At 37.1% G+C, this 19,270-nt stretch overlaps 2 protein-coding genes across 2 annotated transcripts; one reads left to right on the top strand and one right to left on the bottom strand.

Moving 5' to 3' along the window:
* Positions 1-1,146: 1,146 nt before the first annotated feature.
* LOC121264492 (vacuolar-sorting receptor 1-like) lies at positions 1,147-7,931 on the top strand. The gene is given in 13 exon segments (XM_041167685.1): positions 1,147-1,914; positions 2,491-3,183; positions 3,864-3,952; positions 4,052-4,121; positions 4,233-4,316; positions 4,714-4,790; positions 4,909-4,990; positions 5,695-5,777; positions 5,873-5,939; positions 6,382-6,510; positions 6,867-6,937; positions 6,940-6,969; positions 7,580-7,931. Coding segments are annotated over 13 exon segments (1,869 nt in total). The 5' UTR covers positions 1,147-1,619; the 3' UTR covers positions 7,679-7,931.
* Positions 7,932-8,966: 1,035 nt separating this feature from the next.
* On the bottom strand, positions 8,967-14,128 carry LOC121264493 (protein FATTY ACID EXPORT 3, chloroplastic). Its single transcript, XM_041167686.1, has 7 exons — positions 13,809-14,128; positions 12,579-12,972; positions 12,137-12,304; positions 10,740-10,786; positions 10,615-10,652; positions 9,412-9,516; positions 8,967-9,208 (listed from the first exon to the last, which is right to left on the bottom strand). The coding sequence occupies exons 1-6, from the start codon at positions 14,055-14,057 to the stop codon at positions 9,426-9,428; spliced, it is 987 nt and encodes a 328-aa protein (XP_041023620.1). The 5' UTR covers positions 14,058-14,128; the 3' UTR covers positions 8,967-9,208; positions 9,412-9,425.
* Between the last annotated feature and the right edge of the window lie 5,142 nt (positions 14,129-19,270).

Here is a 19,270-nt window from a genome sequence, read left to right as displayed (position 1 = left end):
TAAATTCTTTTATCCTAATACATGCATGCATGCATGCATATATATATATATATATATATGTATGCGAATCAGAGATGCCCTGCCCTGCCCTCCCCGCGACCACATCTTCTCTTTTGGCAATGAGATATATAGTTCTAAATTGCACGCGATATGTATGTATAGCTTTTCGTGTAATATCAGCTACAATATATATATATATATATATATATATATATAATTTAGTCGATTTATAGCATCTCCCATCTCCAAACAAATCACGTTCCGAAATATTTATTTATATTTTGTCAACTCAGGAATATAACATTTTTTTATTTTACATTAATTTTACTTTCTCAAGGAATTAAATTATAATTGCTCAACTTATGGATCTCTTGAATTTTTTCTGATTACTCCGTAATTGTCTTTTTTTTAATGATAAGATCATCTGTTTTCTTAGTTCATACTCAAGACATGCAAGGAATCGAGATAGGAAGGGGTGGCCTTATTAGCTTGAGCTCCCTCTCAGTTACGCCTATACTCGCTCGCCCAATATAGAAAAAGGGACAATGTTAGGGGCTGCCCAGCGGGTCCGTTAGGCCCCATACGGTATAACATAGAAAAAGGGACAAGGAGTCGGTTTTTTTTCAAATCCTCTTGCCCGCCGACCGGTTCTTCATTAGTTTCGGCCAGTTCTTGAATCCGGCAGCTGGTCCACGTCGAAGACGGTCGTCCGGCTGGTTCCTGTAAAGCCCTAGTTAGGCGTGCTCTCTAGTGTATTTGAGAATTTTTTTAAATTTCTTTTAACATCATTAATCATTAAAAAAAATAGCAATTTCACTAAAAATTCACTTTCTTTATTATTAAAAAAAATTAAAATATCCGAAGTAATTTTAAAAAAAATATTAAAAAAATAAAAAATTATTTAAAAATGTAAATAGCATTTTTCTACAAAAGGAATAAAAAAATAAAAACTCTGCAGTTGAACCTGTAGCATGTAGGTAGAAGTCACGAGTTTCCTCGACACCTGGGTTGCATGCAAATACGTATCGATTTTCTCTCCGACGTGGGGTTCCTCGTTCTCCTCCAATCAAATACTTATCTTTCATTATTAGTATATCTTGTAAAAATTGATAAAAGCATCGTAAAAAGGCCAACACAAATAAGAATAAATCCAGACTGAGAGACCCTTTATTAATGGCGGTAATCTCTCGCAACATTTTTCACATTTCAGAAAACGGGTCATTAGCTACTTTCTTATTCCTATATAAATCAACATGGAAGTTATATCAAAAGTGGAGAGATTGAATTTACTGTTGAGCGTAACCGACACGGCTTTCAACTCCGACCTTCGTTCTGATTTTTCCTCCTTGGGATACTTACTCATCATCACGCAGGAAATAACCCCTTTGTACGTTTCTCTGTAGTTTCAGCTCAAGACCCAGACAACTTTCACTGCAAAAAGTTCATTCGGATCTGGGTTTTCAAAAACATCCATATTTTATTAGAAACAAAAAGAGCTTTTAATTATCAGATTTGGTTTAATATACTTTAAACCGAGTTCTAATTTTGTTGGGTCTTTTTGAGTAAAACGTAGTAAATTGGTCTTTTTGTGGATTGGTTTAGGGAGACTCAGAGAAAATATGGGGGAAAGGCTCGGGCTTTTGCTGTGTTTTTGGTTTATGCTATGTGGGTTTTGTGTGGCAAGGTTTGTGGTAGAGAAGAACAGCTTGAGAGTGTCTTCACCGAGCTCGTTGAAAGGTGTATATGAATGTGCAATAGGAAATTTTGGGGTTCCTCAGTATGGAGGAACTATGCTTGGCATTGTGACGTACCCCAAAGCCAATCAAAAGGCATGCAAGAGCTTCGATGACGTAGATATCTCTTTCAAGTCGAAGCCCGGAGGCCTACCCACCTTTCTTCTTGTCGATAGAGGAGGTCAGGTTTCTTGTTTGTTTTTTTTTTAAAGAACTTTCTTTTAGTTGATTATACACTTTAAGGCTATTTTTTCCCCAATATTTATCTTTTTGGTTTTCCTTCCAATTATGAGTTAGCCTGAATGAAGATTATGGCTTGTTAAAGTTTCATTTTTTGGCGATAGCTTATGAATCCGATTCGATGTTGTTAAATTAACGACGTGGATATTCTAAAATCGATTTATATGATTGTAATTATGCTATTTATAGCACATAGCAGATGGTGTCAATGACTCGATGCATTGTATACTCTCGTCACCGACGGGGTTACCTTGTAAATATATACAATTGATAACTGGAGCTTAGTTTCTCTTCATTAAGATTCTATGAAGGAATTTTTTCATGGATTTCGGTGCTTCCCGTTTATTTGATTGAAGCCCAGGCGCAAAGTTTTGCTTCTGCCTTTTGGATTAACTGTATAACTAGTCATCCATCATTTAGTGTTTTATTAGGACATAAGTTGAAGGCCGCTTACATGATTTTTGGATTTTTTTCCTTCTTTTGAAAGTTTTCAGCTTTAACTTTGATGTGCGGGCAGATTGTTACTTCACCTTGAAGGCCTGGAACGCACAGAATGGTGGAGCAGCTGCTATTCTGGTTGCAGATGACAGGATTGAACCATTAATTACCATGGACACTCCTGAAGAGGAGAATGCCGATGCTGATTATCTACAGAACATCACCATTCCTTCAGCTCTTATCAGCAAATCTTTGGGGGATAGCATCAAGAAAGTTCTATCTAACAGAGAGATGGTTAACATAAATCTTGATTGGTCCGAGACTCTTCCACATCCTGATGAGCGGGTTGAGTATGAGTTTTGGACAAATAGCAATGATGAATGTGGGCCAAAGTGTGATAGCCAGATCGACTTTGCCAAGAACTTTAAAGGAGCAGCTCAAATACTTGAGAAGAAAGGGTACACTCAATTCACCCCGCACTATATAACTTGGTATTGCCCAGAAGCTTTTATTTTGAGTGAACGGTGTAAGTCTCAGTGCATCAATCATGGGAGGTACTGTGCTCCAGATCCTGAACAGGATTTTAGAAGAGGCTATGATGGCAAGGATGTTGTGGTTCAAAATCTACGCCAAGTTTGCTTCTTTAAGGTGGCAAATGAAAGTGGAAAGCCATGGCTTTGGTGGGACTATGTGGCAGATTTTGCAATCCGTTGCCCAATGAAAGAGAAGAAGTACACTGAAGAATGCTCAAATCAAGTTATTCAAACGCTTGGTAGGTTCAAGATTTCATATGGATGCTTGTGTTTCGATATATCAATGCATGTTTCCTTCGCGTTCTATGCATAAGCTGTAAATTTCAAATATCTAACAAGAAGATTGTTGTACGTGTTAATTTTGCCTTGCATATTAGTTACTTCACTGCAGTCTTTCTATATAAATTTTGGATTTATCTCCGAAATTTGCCAAATTTTGCCAGATTTTTGGTTCAGGGTTTATTTCTGCTCCTAGCCATCTTAATCAAGGTGGATTGTTTTCTGTGACATCCTCTTGAATGCGTGATATATGTGCCACTCCCTGAATTGGCTTATTCACTAAATTACCATCATTCCAGTGGTTAATTTTATTGTTGCCCATTGTTTTGGTCTATCCTTGTGCTTTAAATTTAAATTAGCCAACAACTATTTACTTCTTTCCTTCCATTTTAAATTTAAATTAGCTACAATTTGTTGGTCTTTGTTTTAGCCGTGGCATTATCTATTTTGGCTAATTTCTTGAACTTCTGTCGATGTCTGAACTCAATTGATTTAAACACATTTACTTTTACATGGAGTCTTTGTTTTTGGATGTTCATGTAATGTACTAGGTGCTGGCTGATGAGAGCAAGCTTATGTTCCATATCTAAAGACTGAAACCTAATGTTATCAACATGTTTCCTGTGATGTGCTTTAACAGGCGTTGATCTCAAGGAGATAGAAAAATGCGTTGGAGACCCTACTGCAGATGTGGACAACCCAGTTCTTAAAGCTGAACAGGATGCACAGGTGAACTCTTATGACAGACATTCACTTCTTGTCTGTATCTCTCTTTGTTTCCATGCTAGGCTTTTGCTCATCTTGCCTATTCACAATTCTGGTTTTCAGATTGGCAAGGGTTCTCGTGGAGATGTTACTATATTGCCAACTCTTGTTATAAATAACAGACAGTATAGAGGTTTGAGGAAGCTCTATACGGATCCTGTTAGGTGTTTAGCTGCATAATAGTTTTTATTTTGTTTACCTTTTCATTTAATTCCTTTTATTTTGATGTTAACAATGCTTTCAGGTAAGTTGGACAAAGTAGCAGTTCTCAAGGCCATCTGTGCAGGTTTTGAAGAGACCACAGAGCCTGCCATTTGTTTAAGTGGAGGTCTTCATCTTCCCTTCTCTCTGTGTGTGTGTTTATTACCTTCTTACAAACAACCCACCAGAAGAAAAGCAAAACAAGTGAACCGGCTTGACTTTTTCTGAAACAGTTTTAGTTCAGCTTCGGATGAGCTTGATAAAATCTATCAGAATGTCTATGAAGTATTTTATTTCCCCAACATTTTTTCGGTACAGCTATTCTTGAAAGTACATGGCCCCTTGAACTGGCATTTTATATAGAAAAACAGATCAGCTACATTTGTGAGCTGGCCTTCTTTTATAGATTGGTTTGGAAATCTTTGAAGATGATGTTCTTAATCTGTGATCCCAATTTTCAACTGATTTGTTGAAACAGACTTTTGACAATATGTTATTTATTGTCTATAAATTGTTCCTTGCAGAGATAGAAACAAATGAGTGTTTGAACAACAATGGTGGCTGCTGGCAGGACAAGGGTGCCAACATAACTGCATGCAAGGTATTTTCATTGTCTCAACATTACTGGTGCTATTTTTGTGGGGAATTTTTGGAGAACTTCTAATTTCGTTGAGTTCACTTGTTCCTAGGTTCTTATTTGATTCTCACTATTCTTGCAGGACACTTTCAGGGGAAGAGTATGTGAATGCCCTGTTGTGCAAGATGTGAAGTTTGTTGGAGATGGTTATACTCATTGTGAAGGTAAAATTCTTCCCCTCATGTAGTGCTAGTTTGGTTTCAAGAAGAACTGATATACCAAATTAACGTAATCTGCAAGGAAAGCTATTGTGAGTGATGCAGCCAGGTTTGAGTAGCTATAATTCAAGTCTCTATGACAATTGGACTTGGGAACTAGGAGCTTGATATAAGCAGGCATAATAACTTGTTTGTTACCGGGTCTTCTTGAAGTAATACTTTTGTATGCAAACATGCCCCTTTTTTGTTGGCTCATTCGTTTGAGGCTTATACTTAAAAGCATACTCACCAGCCCGTCTATAAGTTTTCTCTGTGCTCATCCCTGACATTGCATTTCTGGAAATCAATTCTTTTGTTTCTGTGGCCTCACATGTTCTAACACTAAAAAATTTGAAGATGAAAAGAAAAATTGGCCAGGACTGTGCTGGTAATAACGGAACTCTTAAACTAGAACAGAATTAGCTCCCTGATAAAAGTCGTATTGGGGGGTTTTCCCCCTTTGGCATTGGTGGGGTCGGTAGGGTTATAAATCATATGTAGCTCTAATTAGGTGGAAATATCTAGAGATTAATGGGTTGCGCCTGGTGTGGTCTTTAGACATGTGGTGTTGACTCTAATTAGGTGGTTTCAATTTATGAGAAAACTGCTACGTTTGTTTTGATTCATCTGTTTCATTTCTATTTATGACATGATTGTGCTTGGTTTAACAGCTTCAGGAGCTTTACGTTGTGAAATTAATAATGGAGGTTGTTGGAAGAAATCCCAGGATGGCATGACTTACTCTGCTTGTGTTGTGAGTTTTCCAGCTTTAAGTCAATTAATGACGCACAAATTTCACATTATCCTGTCTTCTTGTTTCTGATCTAATGGGAAACACCGAGTAAATAGGATGATGACTCCAAAGGTTGCAAGTGTCCACCAGGATTCAAGGGTGATGGAGTCAATGCCTGCGAAGGTATGGTTAACCTTGGTCTCTCCCATTAATAAAATGGGGCATCATATACATAGTAAAACTGATGAAGTTGTGAATTGAAACCTCAATTAGAGTTGAGGCTCCTCTGGTCCATTGTCAAAGGATTTTCATCTTAACCTGAGGACTTGGACTTGTTCATTGTTACAACACTAAGATTACGGAATATACTTTGTGAAGAATATTTATGATTAGAGCTTACATGCAAAGCGGAGTTAGGATGCTTTAGTTTTTTAGGTTTCAATTAGCACTTCAGAAGCCCACGGTTGTTCTTTTGAGGGGCGGGGGAAAGGGATAGTTGCCTTGAGCCTTGTCATAAGCTTGCACATGCTTTGTTCTTTTTCAATTAACTGTTACCAACTAGGATTTATTTATTTTTTTAAACCTGACTCACTGCACATGCTTCTGTGCTGTTTCCTTGCGCCAGATGTTGATGAGTGCAAAGAGAAGCTGGCCTGCCAATGCCCAGAGTGCAAATGCAAGAATACATGGGGCAGTTATGAGTGCAGCTGTGGCGGTGGCTTGTTGTACATGCAAGAACATGACTTATGTATAAGTAAGTATCCTCAAAGTGTCTTATTTTGTTTTTGGGAGGAGATACACTTGGCGGCTGAATTTCATCTTATGTTCACTACCCACAAGATTGAATCTTTGATTGACATTTACCAAACTACAAGATTTGCATCTAGGAACCATGGTAAAAATTTTTTGTTAATTTTCATTTGAAACGGTTGTTTATTTTGATTTGGCTGTGTTTGAGTTTCATCTGATATACAAGAAGAGTATTCTGCAATCTTTTATTTTCAGTCCTACAATTTGATTGTCATTTGTTAATGAACACTTGAATACTAATTTCCCGTTGCAATATGCCAATTGTTTTCCTCTGCTAACTTATCTGTTGGGAAAATCCAGGTAAAGATGATACAACAGTCAGCTGGAGCTTTGTTTGGGTTGTTATTCTCGGCTTGGCTGCTGCTGGGTTCGGGGGTATGCAGTTTACAAGTACAGGATCCGGGTATGTCTGATATTGCATAAATCATGGATACATTAAAACAATCATGTGAGTGGACCTTGATTCAGAATGGAGTAAAATGTATGCATATATCACTCGTTGAAGTCAATTCTATATGGTTCAAGAAATACTGAAACTGATGGTAATTCAGCTTATCTTCTGATTCTGAAGAAGAATCCAGAGGTTTTTAGGTCAAATATTAAAAATTAATTGAAAGCGAGAATGATAAGATGCTGGGATATTTTTTAATTGCGAGACACTTAGATTGGGTAATATTTCTTGAAATGAAGAGAAGGAATTAAAGAAAGGGTAAAGAGAAGAAAGCAGAGGGAAGGAAAACTTCCAACAAGAGAGAGAGATTTAACAGGTGGACTTGGTATAGGTGGCCAGCCTTAAGAGTTGGTGGACAATTTGTGCAATAGATGGGTGGATGAGTTGAATATGCTAAAAAACATAGCATAGACCCAAAAAAGGCCCAAAAATGCAAAGCATTTGAATGAGTTTTGGTCGGTAATCAATCATGATGGATCTAATTTGGATCATAGGATTCAATTTATCAATGCGCCTACCTTTTGTAGTAATTCAAATTTTCTGTGTAAATTACCTGTTGCAGAGATACATGGATTCTGAAATACGAGCAATCATGGCGCAGTACATGCCATTGGACAATCAAGGAGAGGTACGTAATCACATGTCCCGTGGCAATGTCTGAAAGTTGGTAGAGAGATGTTGAAAGGTGCAACTGAGATGATGTGAAAATGACAATCACCAACTCTTGAAGTTGATACTTACATTCCCCCCACATTGGATTGAGTATTGGGGGATGGTAATGTTTCCAACTCAACAGGGTTTTTCTGTTTCTCTTCAAGTAGCAAGTTTGTCCTCGTGTTCTTACTACTTATCACTGTAGATCTGTAACCTAATGGATGCACATATATTATAGAAATTAGAAATTGTTCTCCCAATCAAGGAAACCAAGTATATTTGTGTTGGTAATGGTCTGTCTTTTCATTTTTGGCAATTAGATTCGGTGAGTGTTTTTCCTCCATCTTTTTGGGTCCTTTGCTCAAAATTCAAGTTGAGACCCGTTGTTGGTAGAGAAAAATTCTTCTCATTAGCCACTATTTATTATCCCACATCTTATGAAAAAAAAAAAAAACTATAGAGTGAAAGTAAATAGTAAATGATGCATAGAATTCCTCATTGGTAGAACAATCAGAGACATTCCCTGACCCTAAATCTCGACACCCAGACTGGTAAGAGAGGTGGACGTGCCTAACCGAAACCAGGCCGCATTAATGGAACGAAGAGGAGCCACGCTGCATTTAATGCATCTCGAGGCTCAATATGTCACAACATGCCTCCTAGGGTGTCAAAAGTACGTCACAACGTGCCTCCTGAGTTGTCAGAGACCGCCATAATCAAGTTTGACTGGTCTGTAGCGTGGTAGGCAAGTGGCAGGAACACCCGAATCCCGATCCCGTATGAAACGACACACCCGCTATCCTCACTGCGAGGACCAATCCAACCAGGTATAAATACTCCCCACCCATGGCCAGGGAAGGGGTTCACACTCTTGAGTCTTGAATACTTCTACTTTCATCTTCCTTAATTGATGGAACCGAACAACTTAACAATGATCTTATTAAAGTGGAAGTGAGCTTGTGAACTGGGCAAATGGGCCATTCTGTGTTTCCAATTGTATAATATTGTGAAAAAATATATCTAGGGCGATATTCAAGATCTCATCCAAAACTTGAAGGAAAATAGCAGAGGCTTACTGGTATAATATTTAAAAGTTTTCAACATGATTAACGTGATATTTGATAGAGATGTGAACTGTGATTTATTTAATAGAAATACATATACTCCATCGTGCTCATAAGTTGATGAAAAAGAAAAGAGAAGAATTTGATCAAACGATCTAAGAGGATCCACCATTAGCAAAGAATTCGGCATGACCATAATGAACACAGATGAGGTCACCCATGGAAAAGATGGAGATAAAAAAAATCACTGCCTTCAAGCATCTCCCAAAACAAAGAGAGCGCGTATGCCACATCATAGTAACATCTATATTATTATTCCTAATTAATTCATAAAAATACACAAGCACAAAACATATTTGAGGGAGCTCTCTTTTGTCGCTCGAAGCATTCTCCAAAGCCATTGGACAATAATGCCCCTGAAATCTATAATTTTTGTCCTCAGAAAGCTACCGTAGTCTAGTGAAACTTTCGCCCTGGACCATATTTAAAGGTTAAATTTGCTTTTGCTCCAAACAGGAAACATATGTTCACTTACCAAACAAAAGAAACAAATGTTCTGAGTAAAATGCTTGACGTCAGAATTTAATCCTGGTATTTTATCCAGCTCTTTAACTTCTTCGAGTATTAGTGTGACAAATGAAACATAGAGACTGCACAATGTAAAAATACAACTAACCTTGCACAATCGAACTAATTTTCTGTTTGGTTTTCCAAGTTTGAGCCTCTCTTCCTTTTACGATTCAGAAGGATCCTATAAACATAGAATGCTACCACCGCACCGCTGCACAGAAAAAAGCAATCATCTAACAATCTTTACTCGGCCAAAAAGAAGTAAATATCACAATCAGCTACGCTTTTATAAGACCTAAATAAATAAATCATAAGTGACGATCATGCAGAACCATCCACAGTTCATCTGAGAATAGATAATTAATTTAAGCTATCTCACATAAGGCATCTGCTGGGGCATGTTCCCGTGTCTGTGTCTCTGTGTGTGTGTGTGTGTGAGAGAGAGAGAGAGAGAGAGAGAGAGAGAGAGAGAGAGGCATGAGGAAGAAGACAGTGAAGCTCCCAGAGAGTGGCTTTGAAGTGACCAGAGTATAATCATCAACTACCACAGAATGGCTTCTGGAGGCAGATGACAACACTCCAAAGCAAGATTAGGAATTCTCCAAAGGGACTTGTTACTTGTTTATCTCACCCCAGACACTTCAAAACAATATTAGGAATTCTCCAAAAAGGACTTGATTAGTTAAACAAAACCAAGTAAAACGACAAAAGGGCTAAATGGGGCACCAAATAGTTGGCACAAGATTTCGTTTTATTCTTGATAGATGTACTAGATAATTCAAGCATGTAGCCTTTTGTTTTCTACTTGGGGTCAGCCACACAGATTATTTCTAGGACTCACAGCATCTTGCGCCATTATTCTACTGAAAGCATGACAGCTCTAGTCATTCTCTAACCCGAGATTCTTTCTTCAGCTTCCCAAATGGGAAATTAGTTGGAAATTGCTGGTAAGCAATCCAAAGTCTAGCTTTCACCCAAGAGGAGAAAGCATGTGTTAGCCAGACAAGGATTCTCATTTTGTCATTCAGCTGCATCACAATGCAGAATAATGAGTCTATCAGCATCATAAAGTCACTTCGAGTTCTGATAACGTTTGAGTTGAACTTTAGACAACACAAATCACCGTAATTTATTTTTTGATGAAAATAAGAAACTTCTTTTTTATCAAAATAGTTAAGAACAAACGGAAGTTGGGATGTATGTTGTCCACCAAAGACTGGTTTTTATTCCAAAGGAGAGACAATCAAATAGAAAACATCTTTTCTATAAGAATCAAATAGAAAACATAAGTCATGAGAATAATAAGAACCTGATGAAGGTTGTAAAATAACTCAGAAATGATGGAGCCTGCAAACGGGATAATCAGAAACGGCAGTCATTAGAAGTTGAAAAGGTCATTCATTTGACAAGCATCACAAAAGAAGAATATGTTACCCGAGACAGCGTGAGTATCTCCCGTAAAGATATTATACTTGCTATTGCTGCAGGTCCAACATCCCATTTAGAAATCAATTGAGAAAAAGTATAACATAGAGTGCAAACTAAAACAAGAAAGTAAACAGCAAACAAGATGAAATTTCAGCTTCTTTTACAAGTTCAAACTACAAAACAAAATGGATAAATTGAACATCTGAAGTCAAACAACAAAAATCTAAACATCTGGACCGAATTGAATTATATTCCATATGTATCACAAGTGACATAATTGTGCTCAGGGTGTGATGGGTAGTAGGGGCTATCCCCATGCCAGGAACGGAACCATCAACCAAGAATCTCTATGGGAGAGGGGCCAGAGATGAATAGGAAATAAATTAAGATATGAGGTCAATACAGAAATGAGAAATATCTTGAGATTGAAGATCACATTAATTTAAAAATTAAACTAATATCCATTTAGGCGTCAAAAAATATTATTTTTATAGGTAATCGAAGATTCTGTTAAAAACACAAAAGACATAGCCTAAGCACACAGGTAGTGTATAAGAGGAACACCTAATTACAAATAGGAAAAGAGAAGGAAATCATAAAAACTCAATTCACTACAATCTATGGAAGCTACACAAAAGAACAAAGTATTAAAAAATACAGTTTTAAGCTCCTCCAACGTCCTCTCATGATCCTCAATATGTTTATATTTCCTTTTTCTCTAAATACACCACACTAGAAAAATAGGGACCATTTTTCACATTGCTGCAATTTTTGCATTGCAATGTAATCCTCTCCAATTGGCAAAGAGATCTACTATCGTTTTGGCATAAACTAAACCAACCCACCTCAAATGAAAATGTCATTCAACAATGTACCGACACACAATGGGGTATAAGGTGGTCTGTCCCAATGATGTGACATTTCCTTAGGTTGTTCATAGTGAAAATTTTCCCTGAGAAGGCTATCTAGGTGAAAAAAGCATCTACCATCAGCACCTTCGATTACAGCACATCTATGATCTAACTGTCAGCTCAAATTTCCAAGCTCACCAGAGCAGTAAATCCAGCCACAAAGGTCGGTTAGTGGTAAACCCACAATATTTATAATTTTTTAGCCATGCTTTTCATGTTCTGAAAAAATACCTAAAAGGAATGCGGTATTTATAACATGGAAAGGTGTCTACAGGTGCAAACACCTAAGAGCCAAGTTAACAAAGCGTTCCAAGACACGTTGACTATATTCTAATAATTGAAACTGATAAGATAAACAGAAAAACTATTGTGGGAAAGAGCATGTAGTGAAAAAGTTTATCAAAGGTAAATTTGCATGCCCTTAATGTATTATACAGATAAAAATTACTTTAAAAAAAATGCAATTATACAGATAAAAATAAAGATCCTGACCTGCTTGACCTTTCAAGGCCAGAGGAAATGCTTCTCCTTTTCCATACGATTTCAAGCTTAAAATGCTTAAAGACAAAAGAGTACCACCTAGTATAACACCAAACCTAATGGCACCAATGCTTCCCGTCAGCATGAAGGAAAGAAAGCCACCAAGAGAAAGGATCAGACCTGAAAAGTATTAGCAGCACCATTACAAAGATTGAAAGGAAGAAAAGTACTAGATATTATTTGATATCATTGTCTGCTTAATTTTCATTTCAACGAAACCATATGACATCATAAAAATTTGCACTGGCATATGCATCTTTGGTGCCATTCTTTTCACACAAGCTGCATCTATTCCCATGCTGATTCAACTGAGTAATCACTCAAAATGCATTGTCATGAAAAACCTGCACATTGAAAGCTTTTGCATACAACTTAAACCATACATTGTACATACCATATGGTATCCCAACGTGGAAGTCATGGACTCTTGAAATTTCGTTCAGATCATCAGTTGAGGAAGTATATGTCTCCACAATCTCCTTCACCGGTTCAGGGGAATTCTCTGCAGCTGAGGTGAGATATACTTTACCTTCTTCACTAATTTCCTTTGCTACCACACTCAAATCGTGCTTTGCCTTTTCTGCCTGTATTTTTAACTGTTCTGAAGTTTCTTTTAGGATGATAACTGCTTTCTTGGAGTATACCTCGTATGCTTCTTGGGAAATGCTTTGCATCTTCAAGGCTTGTTCTTTGAAAGAATCTAGAACTTGCTCCCAAGCTTCTTGTGAGCCTTCGGCATCCAATTTGATATCTTCCTTATCCTTCTCTACTTCAATATCTATATTGTTCTGTAGAGGGAAAAAAACTATCACGACGCCACTCTCATAATAGAAAAAGCATGATTAAACCATGTATATAATCCACCTAAGAGCATGATTGTGCAAAACAAAGATAGCACGAGCCATACTTGAAGACACACCTTAAAATAAACCACAAAATATTACCTACTTCACAATTTGTTTATCAAATAAGATATTATTAATAGTAAACTAAAAGCCCATCCAAACTTAACAGCTTTTGATCCCTTTCCAGCTCAAGAAGCAAACTGAGATGGCATATCCCATTGTCATATTTTTTTTTTATTGGCACTGGATGTCCGGAACAACGTCCCGACTAATCCCTAGGGTGCACAGGCCCTCGGCAAGGAGTTTCCCGCAAGTGCACCTCGGTTAATTCAAGGAAAAAATCCTTCAGTCCAATGGCCCCTAGAGATTTTTTGCACCCAAGAGGACTTAAACCTTACGTCACTTTGTCATATTTGTCACCGTCATTAGTGTATCATAGCAAAATAGAATGGTATTGTATTTAGAATGGAATCGTGCCTCGTATAAACCTAAACACACAGCACTTAAATGCACTAATATCTATAACAACCCAGGTGTATGCTACTCTTATTCAAACATAACTATCACGAAAAAGTCAAATCTCCATTCTCCAGACAATGGCTCTCATCAGAATGGCCAAATATCGGCACCACGAAATACGTATTCATAGTTGAACGGAACGGACATAACTCAATTTACCAATTCATCATCAAATACCAAACTCAAACATCTGAAGAAAATGAGAATTTTTATTTGCAAACAAAGAAAATATCAAATGAAATTCAAAAAATTGCTCCTACCGACTCCTCGTGAGAGGCTGCGTAAGTTAGAACCGGAGGTTTCCAGGAGTTCCGTCGCTCAAGAGAGAGAAAACGAGCCCCAAGTAGCTTGGGAGAAACAGCTTTCGGCATAACAGAGAACCTGCAGAAGCGAGGCCTGAGGAGGGGATCGAACCTTAGAGACGGCACCAACGTCGACATCTTGGACGGAAACGAGACGTAGCTAGGGTTAGGGTTTAAGGCCGAAAGGGACTTCAACGTCACATTCATCTTATAGTATTTTTGAGAGCGAGAGGAACAGAGAGAGGCGAAGCAGACGAAAGAAGGTGAGTGTCCCTTTATTATTATTTTTTTTTTACTGTTCTTTGTTTTGTAAAAGGTTGGGTCTAAAATACGCCAAAGGGTGTGATGCGCGTCCATCTAAGCATGCCTTGCGATGCTTTGATGACACGTAATCAATTAAAATTTGATGCTGTCCGGGGCCCACTGAATCTTGTAAAGTGGTGGGTTATAATCCGATAGACCAGTCGTGCATTATTCTCTGTGGACCCGAATAAACAGTTAGAAATTTTGAAGATTTTGAGTTATTTATTATTCATTTAATCGCCTATAAAATGTCATTAAATGATTTAAAAATCACGAATTAATTTTATATCTTAATTAATTGCTGTGCTTTTGATTCAATAAATAATGAATGGTGGGGGGGAAAGAATGTTGGAATGAGAATGGAAGCCAAGGGGCAAAGAAAGAAAGGTATAGATGCAAGCATTAGAAAAGAAGCAAAAGACCTGAAAGAATGGGAAAGCAAGGCACCTCAAGTAGCTAGGACATTATTTCACAGCCTTGAATTCATTCAGCTGGTGATCAACACATATCTGAATTTACTTTTAAAACCAAACATGGAAAATAACTACATTACTTAATATTACTATTACTACTCTTACCAATGAGTTGCCATTTTTTTTTTTTTTTTTGGTAATTGAAGAATTGAACTCAGAATCCAACCTCACCCAACTAACATCTTGATAAAGGAACTCAATCTCTATGAATATATATATATATATATATATATATATATTAAAAAAAATTATGAAAACAATATCCTTTCAAATTAAGTTTTGTTTTAAAAGATCCCCACCCCCGCACTGGTCTCCCACTCTTTCCTCTCTGTCTCTATCGCTATTGTTGGTCTCTCATCCCGTCGCTGGTCTCTCGGACTCTCTCCCTCTCGCCATCGCCCCCACTCACCCCAGGTATCACACACACACACACACACACTCTCCCTCTCTTAAATTTGTAAGTAGAAATATTTTATATCCTATTTATAAGAATTTTATTAAAAGAGAGCGCTCTTAAAGAAAAGTAGTTAATAGGTTCATCCGGGACCTAAGGGCTCGGTAACTATGTCCTTATTTTGCAAGAGCTCCTCACCAGTTTGGTCATACAAAAATTTGCATATAATTGTTTGGTGCCATCTAGAGATTCTTCTCTTATTTTCTATTGGATTGGGAGAGAGTTCTATCCTGGCTAATCTACAATCTTTTGTATTCGATATGCCCTCATCTTCAACAAATTTGGGTTCATCACTTGTAAATCTTCCATACACGTTGAAACTTCCTTCTTGTTTTTTTTTTTTTTTTTTTTGAACATATCACATTGTTCAAGCTAACACCCCAATAAGGCAGCACAGATCTTGCTCTGGCTAGTACCCCAGCTAGTACCCCAATAAGACACTATAGACCTTACTTTGGTTAGTACCCTAGCAAGGCACTAAAGATCTTGTCGGTCTAGTAGCTCGAAAAGCACCAAAGACCTTGTCAAGCTAGTACCTCGACAGGATACCAAAGACCTTGCACTGGCTACTTCCCCGACGAGGCACCCTAGACCTTGCTTAGATTCATTCCTTAGCGAGACATAGCTCGGATTATGCTCCTACTAAATATCAAAAGACCTTTCTTTGACTAATCCCACATAAAGACCATCACTCATAACCAATAAGCAAGGAAAAATGAAAGTCTCACTCGAGCTCAATAAGAGAACGAATAGAGTATTTGATGAAAATACCTTAAAAATATTAGTCGCGATTGAGATTACCTCAAGACATCCCTACTAGGGTACGAAATGATGAAATGATGAGCTACAAGCTCAAGGGTTAGACATTCCAACCAGGCAACCGACACTTTTCCCACAACAAGGAATAATAGCTGGAGAGGCTCTTTTTTTCTTCACCAGATGGACCCAACTATATCGAGTAAGGCCTATAAAGGAATCCCAACGAGTTAAAAGGTCACAGGCGTTCCATATGCTCGCTACCATGAGATCGCACTGCCTAATGGGATTAATATGGTAGCGGTCGTCAATCAAAAATATCTACTCATAAGGAAATGACGAGATATTTGGCCTCGATATGTTTATCATTTCCTTCTTAAAGTAAATCCAGGGAGTTTGATGATTGAATTCCTGAGATTTGAGAAAAGAATTGAACTATCTTTATTAGCAATAATACACGTCTATATAATGAGTCAGCATTAGCAATCCAAGGTAACTTTTTGATCCTTCATTGCAAGGCAATACGTAAATATTTCTAACTTAGGCATCGGATGTATACTAGGCACATTGGGCCACCATCTTTTCTTGTCCTAGGTTAGCAGTCGAGATTAGTTGGCGGTGAAACACATTTAAAACAATAACAATTGTCGATTGAGAATACACAAGACTCCTATACCCAACTAGTTCAACTAGTCGACCATGAGATCGGGAATTTGTATAAGCATCTTGATAAAGTGTCAAAAATGCGTAATTAAGTAGTTTATGTGAGTAAATTATTCCATCAAAAAATAGTTGAGCACTTAATTATGCATTAGATTTTAGTATTGGAGCCAAATTGATTGCTGCCAACACTTTGCACGTAAAAATATGAAAATTGCAGTTGGTGGTACTAGGAATAACCATGACATTCATATTGCTAAGCCATCAAGTCTAAAGTTCCATCTTTGCCCTTAAAATAATGAGCATTTGCACTTATATGTTGCAGGGCATTTATGGAAGAAAAAAATTCTAACTGAATTTGGTATTTTTGCCGAGTCAATGTGCATTTGTAAAGGGGGAAGGTTCTAGATTGGAGAAAAGAGGGAGAGAAATCTGTTAGGACAGCGGGGAGGTGCTGTACATAAGAGGAAAAAGGGACGGGACGCTAGGGAGGATCCTGAAAAAGAAAAGTTATCTTGGGGAGAGCAAGCAAGAAGCTAGGCAATAGAAGCATCTTTTTCATTCTTTTGTTTCTCATTCTATTTCCTAGATTCTACGATGTTTAGAAAGAGTTTTAATGCAAAGATGTTAGGCTAAATTTCTAAGCCTAAGTTTTGGGGAGTAACCCAGAAACAGATTGAGTTTGATTTCTCATTTTTCCATTGATTTATATTTTATAAACTTATTGAGTTGCGTTGTATGTTATATTTGGAAAAGTTTGGAGTTCTTTCTTCTTGATCTTGATCTGTTTGACGCAAGGCACAACCAATGCTTGAACCTGATATAAGATTCCAATAGATTTTTTTATTATCTAAACTTGCTCTGCAAACCAATAGGAAGTTTTGGATAAACTGTAAATTGCTTTTGAATTGTTATATCTTCCAATCATGATCACTATGAATGGATTAGTGGTTGAGAAAAGAGGGAGTTGAGCATTATTCAACAACAGTCCGTGAAAGGGTGAAACTCGAAGCTTAGGTGTTTGAGTTATTGTCTCTTAGATTGTTAGTTAACACTCTGCACAGTATTTCTTTAGAGTATTGTGAATCTGTCCATTTCTAATTGTGTTGCTTTTTCTTTCAAGTCTTTCTTTAAGAAATGGAAAACAGATTATTAAATCAACCCAAAAATTCTTATTCTCAACCATCCAACTTCTAACTTGCTAACTTGCTTTGTCACTAATGATGAAATCTAATACTTACATAAACCACATTATCCCTGTGAATTCAATCTTGGAACTCATCTCTGTACTACTTTGAAAGCTTCTGCACTTGAAAGACAGATTCAACAGCTCATCACATCTCCATGATGGGCTGAACGGAAATTGCCTCTCTTGGCGACAGAGTTTCAACATTGTTTTTGGTATGACAAAAGGTTTGGCCCATTGGATCAAATGAAAATCAATTACTACAATCTAAAATCAATAAATGATCTGATAGACAGCTCTAGTGAGCCAAAAGTAGGAGATTTTGGCCTGGCGAGGGTGTTGCCAATGTTGGACCATTGTCTCTTCAACAGCAAAATTCAGAGTGCTCTTGGTACATGGCTCCTGAATTTGCATGTGGGATAGTGATAATCACTGAGAAATGTGATGCGAATGGGTTTGGGATCTTGGTTTTGGAGGTGGTGATGGGGGAAAAGACCAGTGGAAAATATGGGGGAACTTTTTCATCTTCTTGATTGATCATGCCTACCTGCTGGAAAGAAAAGAAAGAAAAGAAAGAAAAGATATCACTAAAACAGATAGAATGTAAGTCGTGGTAGTTGTTGATTTATAGTGATGTTTTACAAACATTTGGAAGGGATTAAGCATCAAGTTTCAATAGTGTGAAACAGGGGAAGGTAAATCACTATGTCCCACACCATCATAAATCGCTAAGACTTCAACCCATTAATACCATCGTTTCTTTGAATAATATTTGTAGTATTATTATTATTCACTATTCAAGGACAACGTGTAAGAAGCTTAAGAATTAAAAGATGAGACTAATTGACTACGAAATGCCTAAAGATCCGATATTGATCTGGTAAGACTGGTTTGCGCCACTGTTTAAAACCTAGCAAGTAATCATTTAAGTGGTAATGATTGCATATATATACATTTTGAAAAAGTAAATAAATATAAAATCTATATAAAAAAATTAATTTTTTAATAATAAATTTTACTATTTTTTAAAATGAGTGCCCGACATGCGACATTTATGCAACCCATGACTGTATCTAGCATTATTATATCTTAAATCACTTTGGAGGAACAAAAAGGGTTTGCCATTTCAAGCAAGAACAATATGTAGTAGCCGCAAAAGAAAACACCGCCGGTAAGGCATCTGTTACGATGAAGAAGAACAACATTTTATACCATATGATCGAAGAAGATATGTTTATATATTACATCCATATCTTATTCCAATGTTGCATTGTTCATTAACTTTTGAATTTCTTTTATTGAAAAATTCAGAATTGATTCAAGAGTTAGATTTAATGTCATAATAACATATTAATAGAATGAAAATAAGATAAGCATATAACATGCGAAAATATTAATGCTGTGATTCCAAAATCGTGTGAATCTTGAATCCAATGAGTGCACACACTAAATATGAGTTTTAGGACACATCCCGTGTGATGTAACACCAAATCATAGGAGCTTCTAACCAAAATAATAATAATAATAATAATAAAAGGCATGAATGATATTGTAAGAGTGGACAGATCAACTTCAAAAAAAAAAAAAA

The sequence above is a fragment of the Juglans microcarpa x Juglans regia genome, chromosome 5D, assembly GCF_004785595.1.
Source record: "Juglans microcarpa x Juglans regia isolate MS1-56 chromosome 5D, Jm3101_v1.0, whole genome shotgun sequence".
Classification (NCBI taxonomy): Eukaryota; Viridiplantae; Streptophyta; class Magnoliopsida; order Fagales; family Juglandaceae; genus Juglans; species Juglans microcarpa x Juglans regia.
The sequence above is the reverse complement of the archived record's forward strand: the minus strand, read 5'-3'. Positions and strand labels throughout refer to the sequence as shown.

Bases quoted from the DNA above. Each gene is read 5' to 3' on its own strand.
- LOC121264493 (XM_041167686.1), bottom strand. From the start codon at position 14,057: ATGAATGTGACGTTGAAGTCCCTTTCGGCCTTAAACCCTAACCCTAGC. The intron at 12,973-13,808 runs GTAGGAGCAATT...TTCCCTCTACAG, and splicing joins CAGCCTCTCACGAGGAGTCG to AACAATATAGATATTGAAGT. The intron at 10,653-10,739 runs GTAACATATTCT...TCCCGTTTGCAG, and splicing joins AGATACTCACGCTGTCTCGG to GCTCCATCATTTCTGAGTTA.